At 44.5% G+C, this 11313-nt stretch overlaps 1 protein-coding gene across 3 annotated transcripts; it reads left to right on the top strand.

The window, feature by feature from the left end:
• The first annotated feature begins 1615 nt into the window (after positions 1-1615).
• oser1 (oxidative stress responsive serine-rich 1) lies at positions 1616-10561 on the top strand. Of its 3 annotated transcripts, none has more exons than XM_080000894.1 (4): positions 1616-1638; positions 3516-3625; positions 4951-5064; positions 9327-10561. In XM_080000894.1, the coding sequence occupies exons 2-4, from the start codon at positions 3549-3551 to the stop codon at positions 10174-10176; spliced, it is 1041 nt and encodes a 346-aa protein (XP_079857020.1). In that variant the 5' UTR covers positions 1616-1638; positions 3516-3548; the 3' UTR covers positions 10177-10561. The 3 variants fall into 3 exon arrangements, with proteins under 3 accessions (XP_079857020.1, XP_079857019.1, XP_079857021.1); XM_080000893.1 differs by lacking the exon at positions 1616-1638 and adding an exon at positions 2320-2631; XM_080000895.1 differs by lacking the exon at positions 1616-1638 and adding an exon at positions 2360-2392.
• The last annotated feature ends 752 nt before the right edge of the window (positions 10562-11313 follow it).

Here is an 11313-nt window from a genome sequence, read left to right as displayed (position 1 = left end):
CTGAAAGCTTTAAATTGGCGTGATACCTGCAGGAAACACTGGGTCCAACTGTAATGCAGAGGGCGCCCCCTCGCGGAAACGGCCCTGAACTGCAAGTTGTGCCACTAGAGAGGGCGTCAACTGTATTACAGCTGCATACAGACAACAAAAGTAGGACAAGACATGTATGTGTGTATATAATAAATACACGTAAACATGTCACACACGTGTGTATATATATATATATTTTTTTATATAGGTGTGTGTGTATATAGAAAAGAAAGAAAGAAATGTGTGTATATGTGCGTGTGTGAATATATATATATATATATATGTGTATATATGTGTGTGTGTATATATATGTATATATGCGTATTTAAACAAAAACTACTTCAATAAGAATGTGACTTGTTGATGCAGCTTTGCACTTTTCTAGTTAATATGTAGGTTTATTCAAAACGCGCTTCTTTGTGTTCCATTCTTGAAGGTACGTTTTGTTATCTTCTGATCGTGTAATGCGCCTCTGTGCATGTTTCTATACTTAAAAAAAAAAATTAACTATCTTAAAACAAAACCCCATCTTATTTCCACATTACTTGGACATTTAGAGTTCCTTCTCCGCAAAGGGGGGGGAATGGGCGTATTTCAAAGTATAATGTGATTGTGAGGTGTGAGAGAATGAGCTGTAAACGGATCCCTCAACACCACTGTCCCGTCCTGTTGTTTCCAGTGATTTAGTTGCTTCTCAGTGTTTTGTCTGTTGTCCCACGTGGCTTTAATTTACTGTGCCAAGCTTTGTCCTAATGCTGCGTTCCGCGAAACTCGGGAATCTGTGATTCCAACTCGGTGACTGCCATTCCCGACCGAATTGTATTCTATTGCCTCTGTTCTGCAACAACAACAACAAACAAAAAACAAAACGTGGACGTGCTGTTATCATAGGTAGGTAAAGATTTCAGGATTTGCCCCGGGGCAAGTCTTGAAGTTCGTGCCCCGAAACACCGACCCGGAATTCCGAGTTTAAAGGATGTTCCCTCGCAATTACGAGCCGGAGTCCGGATTATCCCGATTTCTGACCTTACTAGAACGCAGCACAGAGCACGGGGCTGGCTGTTATGTAACAGTGACGTCAGCCACCGTGTCCCCGCTGCTGCGTTGGGTCGGTTTCGTGTAAAAACAAACAAAAAAAGCGAAATTCTGTAACTAACCAGCAGCGGAGACGGACTTTAATCGTGTAAATGTTTTTATGTCACGATCATTTTAAGACATTTTCAGCTTTGGTTCCACTCAACGGCGAGTGACGTCAGGGTGGGGAAGCGCGTGATTTCTGGTGCGCTAGTATGATGCGTTCCGTTCCCTGGGAACTCGTAAATTTGTAATCGCGCATCGGTAGCTTTTCGGCAAAACTTGGGACGCCCGCAGCAAAGTTTCGCTTGTTCGGTAAATATTGTCGACCCTGGAAGTGTCGGCGCACGGGCTCGACCGCAGCGTGAATTCAGAGTGAGCGCAGAGCCTCAAACGAGGCCGTGCGACGGTGTGTGACGTCATCTTGCTGTGACGTCAGGTCCACCACGTTAATAAACCGAGGCGCCGCGGCTCGGGCCTCATTGGGAGGTCAGGGACGCCGTGGACCCTCCGGAGGAGCACCGAGCCTGCTACGTAAGATGAGACAGAGCCTCACTAATCACCAGCAGCGCAATGAGCGGGGAAGTGGGAGGAAAAGAAGTTCTTTTCATTGTTTTAATCCTGCTGCCCCCGCGACCCGGACAGGGATGGATGGACATGCTCAGTCAAACAGAAAAAGAAAACGAGCAATATAGTATAAAGTAATGCATGTATGAAATATGAATCTCAGGGAATACGAACGGCACACTTGCTCGTCTTAATAATATATACTGCTCACTCGTACAGTTCCCCACGGATAACATCTAATTAATGAGCCCGTCGCATAAAAAGTAAAAATAAATATTATAATAATCTAATAAATCAACGTCTTTACACTGTCTTTTTGTGGTATCAATGTATTATTTGTTCGTTTTCACGCTGTGAGCGGGTTAGTGAAGTCCGTTCAGAAGAGACTCGGTCAAGCCAGACGCGCCTGGACACACAACCACTTGGATTCCGGAACACGCCTCCCCTCCATTCCCCCGTACCTTCCGTACGGCTCCAAGCCGCTTGCCCGCGTGTCGCTGCCGCGCCGTGGGCCGCCGGGCGTCCGGTCCACCCCCGCTTCCCCGCGGGGAGAGGCGGCGGGAACACGGACTCTCCGAGTTCTGACTCGCCGGAACGTAGCATACGTCAGCGCCAATGCGCGTTCACGACGAGGGCTCTTGAGTGTAAACAAGGTCCGCGGCGAAAAAAAGAAGCCGAGCGCCGCCTCCAGCCGGACGCACCGCGGCCAGGAGGAGCCCCGGTACGACTGCGACCAGTCTTGGGTTCTCCCAAGACCGCTCTTGGGTGCCGCGCTCTGCATTATTTTACCGCAAGAATCTCGAGCCAACGCTACCGGGCTTGGCTAACTCAGCTAGCCTCGCTGGCTAACTGGGCTAGCTCCGCTGGCTCTCGGGGCCCCAGTGGGAGGCTCGCCGCGCCTCAAACGCCCTGCATGCCACGGGTGATTCTCCTTCTACCGCGACCAGAAGCTCCCGAAACGTGAGTATCCAGGAGGGTCGACCCCCTCCCCCGAGCCCAGAGCTTCCAAACAAGTTCGGCTGTGGCTAGTTAGCCAATTAGCTTAGCGGGGCTAACGCACGAGCGCTAGCGTTTAGACCGAAGGTGCTCAGGGCGCCGGAGGGTTGTTGTTGTTTCATTATCTGAGATGTATTCAACAGCGCGCACACAACTCGCCACAGAGCCGTTATCTCGTTGGTGTTCATTTAGAATAGATCTTTAATGGGCTCTTTCGGATCCTCATTGCTGTGTCACCCTAGCCTGGCACCGCCGGACTAACCTGGGCTCGCAGATTGGTGTGGTTCCCAGGCTAGTGTCACCCCAGGGTTCGCGGTTCCGCTGTCTGCAGACAACTCCACGACGACTTGTGATTGTCGCTTTTACTAAATAAATCTGTTAAGAAAGGTCAAAGACAGGTTCCTGTGACAGGATCAGGCCTCAAACCTGTGTGAGCAATGCTTCTGTTTAGTAGGTACTTCTAGGTTAGGGTTAGGTTTCATGACCAAAAAGTCAAATTGTGTATATTACTTTTTGTTATTCTCATTACTTTAATATTTCCTGTTGTTTTGATATGAGTCACAATTTACACCCGGACATCTCTATCTATTTATCTATCTATCTATCTATCTATCTATCTATCTATCTATCTATCTGTCTATCTATCTAACTGTCTATTGTTCACTCGATTTTAGGACTGTAAAGTCATTCAAACGGCAAAGTGTAAACATTAAGACCCAAGGTTTCATCTGTTTTTGTTTGCAAAATTCACACAATTTTGAATTACTTGAACTGAAAAAGAAAACTTAAGGTGATAGAGTGTCTGTCTTACTCGTGTGTGTGTGTGTGTGTGTGTGCGCGCGCTCCAGCTGGGTGGCTGGTCGGAGCAGCCTCCTCCAACTATGGAGGCAGGAGGAACGGACCGCGAGGAGGAGACCCTGCAGACGGCCTTCAAGAAGCTCCGGGTTGACGCGGAGAGGTGTGTGTCTTGGACTCAAACTCCCAACATTTGTTAAGGCTTCCATCAGTTTTGCCATTTGTTCTAGTTTTTGTTTGAGTCATTATTAGGACTGCAGATATTCCTCTATAATCCTATTAAAATTTGTGTGCTTTAGTATTTTTAAGCCCAGTTCCGGTTAAGCCCGGTTCCGCAACTCCGGTCAGAGTGATCCTTTCTCCAAACAAAGCAAATCAAAACTCTTGTGTATTTAATTTACTCTGTTTCCTGCTGCTGCTCCACTGCGGAAGAGATTGCTCCTGAAAAAAATCCTGCCTGTGTTCTCACGGTCCGTTGGTAAATTCTCTGCGAGCCGGCGGTTTGGGAACCTCTGCACGAGAGGACATTCCGTCTGTGATGCTCTAATATATTTCCCACTTTCATCACCACATCTGTGGAATTACTGGACATTGTGGTGGAAGGCACATCCCTGTCCCTTGTACACGCAGTGAAACGCCGGAGGAGATGGAGACGCTCGGTGCACTCACGCGTCTCCGCCGACTTCGCACCATTATGGGAATATTTCTTTAATGTGCGTTGATTGTAGGGCTGCCCCCTGAAAGTGGATGAGTCTAATCATCCGTCAGTCGACTGAGATTCTTCAAGTCGAGCAGTTGTTTGTTTTGTTTATTTAGTGAATGTGCATTATAATAACAGGATGAAGCAGATTACAAAATGCACAGATACAACATTTCAATGGGGAATTATAAACAAGAGGAATCTTTAATATATAGGTCCGGACACAGCTCTATTCCTCCAAATAAAACAGCTAAAAACAGTGTGGGAACAGGGCATGACTCGTAGACTTGAGAAGATTCTTCTCTGCCCGTGACTCATGGAGAGGGGGCGATTGGGAGAGAGTCACAGGGAAAGCATCCCCATCGTGCATGGTTTCATTCCATGAGCAGACGTAAAATAAAAACACACTTTTCTTCTGATGCGCACATCGTCTGTACTGTCGGGAGAGGGAGACGGGCGAACAAAATGCCGCAGCACACTAGTGTGCCATGAGAGCTCTCCGGGTGGGGTTGTGCTCGCCCTGCTAGCTCTTGTGTTGCAACATCAAAATTACAATGCTGTACTAATTCATTAGTTCCAGCCAAGATACCAGCTCTGTTCATCAGAATAAGCTCCAGTCTTGCACTGAAAGTGAGAGCTGCCGGTAGGCCATGGTTGTGATGTGTTTGAGATATTTTTATTGTGATTAACGGGCTAGTGCCCTGGGATTATTTCATTTCTAAAAGTGTGCCATGGCAGAAAAAAATTTCGGGAAACAACTGTTATTCCTTTTTGTTTGGTCTCCACAGTTTGCCCGGTGCTGTGAGCGTCTCCGAGGCCCTGGTGGTGCCGCGGGTCGGTCCAGAGAGCAGCGCCACTGCCGCCAAGCCCAAACTGGGCTCCAGCAAGGACAACTGGCACGGGTAAGAGGTCATGTGAGCTGTCAAATCACTCCAACCTGCAGGGGAAGTGAAAGCAGTAATGTGCACTTTATAACAATTGCTTAGAGCAGTCTATGAAGTTCAGGAAACTGCATTACTTTACTGATTACATTACTTTTTTTTCACCCTGTGTATTTAAGGGAACACAATCTTTTTCAGTTGATAATAATGTAACTGCGAATAACTTGGACAAACACAAGTCATTAAGAAGCCATTTTTATTTTGTGCACACAAAATAGTGGCTGTTGCACTTTTGGCTCATTCTCATGAAATCACCATCAAACAAAATGAATTTATACATATTCACAGAGAATGTGAAATACTTCACATATTAAAGTACACATAATGCCTCATATTTTTGTAGACAATATTAATTTTAAACATGACCATGTGTCAATATGTTTTGACATTTTATTCTAAAGTGCCTTACCGCAACAAAAGAAATGACACTAAAATAATATTGTTAAAAACAACTTAGTGGACCATATAGTAAGCATTGTGTACTTTAACCTCTAAACTCTGTGAGTTTCATTTGGGACATGTTTTATGGTGGTTTCATAAGAACGACCCTTTAAACCAAACTGCAGAGCATTAGCGCAGGCGTAGAAATGTTTCACATTGATTCTGGAAATTAAATCTTTTAATGAAATTAAGACAGTTTTGAGTCTTTACTGATTCCTATTGAAAACTGACTTTGTAACTTACAAAATTGAACATAGAGAAGCACAATACTTTATAAGTATAAGTACCAAATTGTATTTCTACTCAACAGTCATATTGTAGGTTTAATGTACTTGAGTCCTGTAATGAGAGTAGTTGTAACTAGTTACTTCAACTCTGTATTGAACTGTTTGTATCCTTGCATCCGTTTTAGGCAAAGCTTCAGTGTGTAGGTTACGTAATATAGGATCACACTTCGCGTGAGGCGCTGATGTCACGTCTGAACTTAAGAATAAACTCGGATCTCTGAATACAATAATTCAAACACTGTTTATTGAGATCTCAAGAGAGTTTCAACAGCGTACGACAAGTCAGTCTGCAGAAAGTCTAAACATTATGGTAAAAGAGTTGGTTATAAAGAACCTTCTCCTTTGGGGAAGTACCAGTGTGTGTGCATCATGTATGTCTTGTTTATTTAAAAGACACTCACGCTAACCCTCGGGGCAGACAGTAACAAAGAAATGACATCATGCTGTGCTGTGTAAGGTTCTGCTCAGGGGAGGCGGCTCGGGCCCCTGGAGTAAAACTGGCTTCACACATGCACTCCAGACAACGTCCACATAATGTCCGGACTTGATTATTTGCACATTGTCCAGAGTTGCCCTTTCACACATGTGGCAAAAAAACAAGAGTGTCCGTGTCAGACGCATTGACACCACCTGTAAATACTCAGTGTGGTTTTGACGAGGGGCCGAGCCTGGGTAGAGCGTGCAGGAGGCAGGACGTGACGCGGTGGCGCTGCAGCGTTTTTACAGCACACCCAAGACGACAGACGAGGCTACAGACTTATCAGCAGTTTTGGGGTTTTTCTGTTTGTTTTTTTGCCTTGATACATGTGTTTTGATGTATCCGCAATATAAATGAGTGGAAAGTAATAATAAAAAATGCGACGATCCGCGCAAAGGTAAAAAACTGGCGCATGATAGACGTCGCCAACACGCAACACACCCACCCACTCGCTCGCTTTGAATTCCCTGGACGATCACCTGTTCTGTTCACACACACACCGCTCAATCGTACATTACACAGACTTTGTACAACGGTGCTGGCTGGGTGAAGTCTGTTTAATGTCCCGGTCAAATGATAGGGACATTTGCGTTCACACATACAGCTCCTCCAGGCAATGTCTCGGATAATTTCAGGGTTGGAATGCATGTGTGAAAGCAGCTTATGACATGTGATAAGCACATGGAAGTAGAGTCAATATCCATATATCAGGAAACCTCTCCCAGCGTCCCCAGCTCTGCTCCCCTGTGGTATATCCATATCGTCTTATGAGACTTGATATCGTCCGGGATTTTTGCAGTTCTCTGAACTTCATAGACTCTTCTCATTTAGGGTCTCCACATTACTAATGATTATCTTTAAAATAATTTTGGTGTGTAAATATTTTATTTTCGGAGCCTTTAAACACAGACGGCCGTCTGGCTGTTTGGCCCTGGTTCCCAGCGGCAGCGTAGAAACTCTGAAAGGCAACATGGAGGATATAAATAGCGCTGGTTGTCATTGTACAGATCTGCACAATGACAATGAAAACAACATCTTGTCCACAGGAGAGTGGCTTAGACTTATTTCCCGAATAGATTATTTCAACTGCTATTGTAAAAGCCAGCCATTGTAAAGAGGGGGGGGAGATAGTACTTTATGAAATCCCCCGTGGTCAAAATTCAGAGTAGTACAGAGTAAAAGTACATACACAAAATTCACAAGTTCCAAATAAAAATAAACAATTAATGGTTAAAGAATATAGTGTCGTTAGACCTATTAAAAACTATATTTCTCAGTCACTGCTAATTTAGTTTATGTATTGCACATAAAAAGAAACCAATATGGACAGTAGAAGAATTACATCAAAACAAAAAAGAACAGATGTAGAGTAAAAAAAAAAAAGCCTCTACCAAGGAATTAAATATAATAACCAAATAATAAACTAAAATCAGTCACTGCTAGTTTAGTTTATTACATATAAATACTCCACCTCAAAACTATTTTGAGCGGTTGCTGTGTTCACTTTCCTTTACTGATGCCAACTGGTAGCGCTAGTAGGCATCAAAGCAAAATAAAAACACTATGTAGAATTATTTCATTTACTCCATTTCCTACTGCTACAGATCGCTTCCTGGAGAGAATGCCCGGCTCTGAGCGCTCGTCGGTCACCACCACATGTGCAACCTTTAGGGTAGCTACTAGCTCTCTCTTTTTGCACCATAGATGTGTTTGCATGGCACCTCGACGGAAGTTTAATTTAAAATTCATGTTAAAATATTATCGAATATACTTATTAAACAGAGGGAATTAAATATAGAACAGCCTGCCTGTAAATATAAGCCTAAACACGGTATAATTTAATTAACCACACCTATATTCTCCATTGGAGGGGAAAATTTGAGAGGAAGAAGAGCATGTCCATGTAGAAAATAAGATCTCCAGTACAAGATGGAAATGATAAAAGCATATCTGATGATGTCATCGCTCTGTTGGGACGGTGTCGTTCCATGACCACCTGACCCAGAAGGCTTTATTAAAAATGAAACGCGGGGCAGCATGCCAGTGGAGGGATGAGTTGTTCCAACAGATCAGCAGTGACTCACAGTGGCCAACATCACGACTCACAAACCACACACATACACCTTCAAATAACTTGTCAAGTTGATAAAGTATGTACAACAGTTTATTTGCTGATTTAAAAAAATAAAAAAAATTAAAAAAAAATCAATAAAAAAAAAATCAATAAAACTTAAGCGAACAAGTGCTTCCTAAACTGTCGTGAGCAGTTGATGTTATTTAGTAGCTGGGGTTCGGAGATGCCCAGGGGTCCTTCTTGAGGATTTGGTCCCTGGCAAAATAATGAATAGTTAAACTTCACTGTTGTTTAATTTACAAGGTGTTAATTCAGTTAGAGAATGTACAATAATGACCGTTTTGATCATACTTATCACACATAGGTCACTGTTTTCTCCTGAACTAAAGTACAGATACTAAATATTATCAAATGGGGTCTGTGGCCCAACGCGCATCAGATTTGAGCGACAGTGATGGAGCAAGGTGTACTTCGCTATTTGACACCAGGGGGCGCCAGAGGTGTTGGCTGGCAGTATGATAGTCATGAACTGGGATGGGTCATTGTACAACTCTACATAAATATATTTATACTTATATGCATTATATATAATAGAATACGTTTTACCATCTGATGTGCATAATTTTTTTATATAGAATAAATTGAATCTAATACGGAAATTAAATATTTAGTTTCGTTTGTGATGTTTCATTTTTTGGTATTATTTTTTGGTATTATTTTTTGGTTGCATAACTGCCAATGTATTTATTTCAATTAGAAAGTTGCTTGAGAAATTGAAACTATAGAATTGAATACATTTGTACTGAAAAGTATATCGATTTTCTTTTTTAAAACCAGTCCTGCTGTCAAATAGATACAGGTCAGTTTCTGAATTTCATATTATGTCGACTTAAAATGTGTGGTGTTTTTTTTTTTTTTTTTTGTTTTTTTTGTTGTTTCCCAGTTGCACAAGGAAGACCACCAGGGGAGCGTCCAGGTCCCAGCGGCGTCGGCGGTCCAAGTCTCCCATACTCCACCCCCCGAAGTTCACCTACTGCAATGGTGCCGCTGCCCCCTCTCTGTCACCCCCCAGTGGCCGCCTGAAGCACCAGCGCCTGGCGGTGCCAGAGTCGGCCGAGCCGGGCAACGGGTCCCAAAGCGAGCTCCCCCTGCCCGGCGTCTCCACCCTGGCCTCCACCCCGGTGTTCGGAGCCTCCGCCGGGTACCGTCTGGCTGTGGGGGCCCTGCCCACCGCTTCTGTGTCCTCCGGATGGGACGAGGGCCCCCCTGGGGCTTCCGGAGCAGAGTGCCCGCAGAGTGAGGGGAGTGGCCCCGGGGAAGCCGTCCACGACAGCCCCAGGGCCACAGACTCCTCCTCCAGTTTCCAGGCGTTGTCCGAGCTGCAGAGCAGCCCCCACCCGCCCTGCTGCTGCACCAGGCGGGATGGGGCCGGCCCTGATGCCGCCGAGGCCCCCGCAGAGGAAGGGCCGCGGGCCCCGTGCCCGCACTGCTCCTCCCGCCCCCCTCACCTTGGCTGGCAGCAGCTGGAGGTGTATTCCTTCACCGGGCTCCGTGACGTAATCTCAGAGTGCGAGCGGAGCCTCCCTAGTGCCGAAGACGGCAGAACTCTAGGCACCGCTTCCGCCCGAGGCTCCACCTCTTCCCCGGCGACGTCGGGCTCCCCCCGCTCCTGCTCCGAGCAGGCGCGGGTCTACGTCGACGACATCACAATAGAGGACCTTTCAGGCTACATGGAGTATTACCTGTACATCCCCAAGAAGATGTCGCACATGGCGGAGATGATGTACACCTGACGCACGCAGCGGAGAGAATATCTAGAAGAAAAAAAAAAAAAAAAGAAAAAAGGATTTAGTTTTACTGTTTGAGGTCAGAGAGAGTTTAACACATCGATCAGACACAGATATTGTAACTTTAATTATTCAGATTTAACCCACTCTACTCCCACTTCTGTTGTTTCTCTCTGAGTTAAAGCTTTTCCTTCATTCTCTCCCTCCCTTTTTGTTGTTGTTTTTCCCTTCACAAATGAAGTTGCCAAAGCTCTTGGTGCAGGACCTTCCAGAAGGTCCCGGTCCCGCAGTCCTGTCGTTCTGAGCGTGTTTGTCTTCTCATGACCTCTAAAGTCACTCGTGTCAGAGGTTTGATTTCTCTCAATAAAGAATTTTTTTTTTTTTTCTGTTGATGAAATTGTGTCGATCTATTTTTCTTGCCTCTCGTTTATAGTAAAGTCACAGAAGTAGATACTGGGGTAAGTCTGATATGAATGTACTATCTTACTTTAAAGGCACTAGTTCAATATTATTGATCATTTTTAGGATGTGCATCCAGATTCTGAAAGTGCTTAATGAAATACATAAAGTAAGAAGTAATTGTTTGTGTTTAATGAAACTTCACAAATGTATTGATTCAGAAAAGGGAAGATGTCATGATAGCATCGGTGTCATCACTGAAAGGGTCGTACTTTCACTTTCGCTTCAATTTGACTCCTTGAAGCTTTCCCCAACGCTAGTTCAAAACTAATATGAAGAATGAGCATAATTTGCTTTGTTTCTAAAGAGATTGATCAGCTTGTATTTCAAAGGCACTTTTTTAATGTGGTTTCTCACTAGTTCTGTGGAGTAAAAAAAAGCCCACACCCAGGAAAGTGATGTTCATCTAACTGTTGATACCACACCAAAGAAACCAAACCACAGCTCAGAAAGTCCCAAGTTGCTTTTCTCATCAGTGTGATGCGGGGAGGAGATTTGGCTGCATCACAAACTATCTGACTTCTTGCACAAAAATAAGCATTTGTGATTTTTTTGGTTTTTGATTGTGGGAGTTGCAGTGAAAGAAACCGTTGCATCAGCCTGCGACTCAAGAAAACATGACAAATTATTCTGTGTACCTCGGAATCACATTTCCCATCTTTGAATTGTTAAACCGTAGTCTGG

The sequence above is a fragment of the Zeus faber genome, assembly GCF_960531495.2.
Source record: "Zeus faber genome assembly, chromosome: 5".
Classification (NCBI taxonomy): domain Eukaryota; kingdom Metazoa; phylum Chordata; class Actinopteri; order Zeiformes; family Zeidae; genus Zeus; species Zeus faber.
The sequence above is the reverse complement of the archived record's forward strand: the minus strand, read 5'-3'. Positions and strand labels throughout refer to the sequence as shown.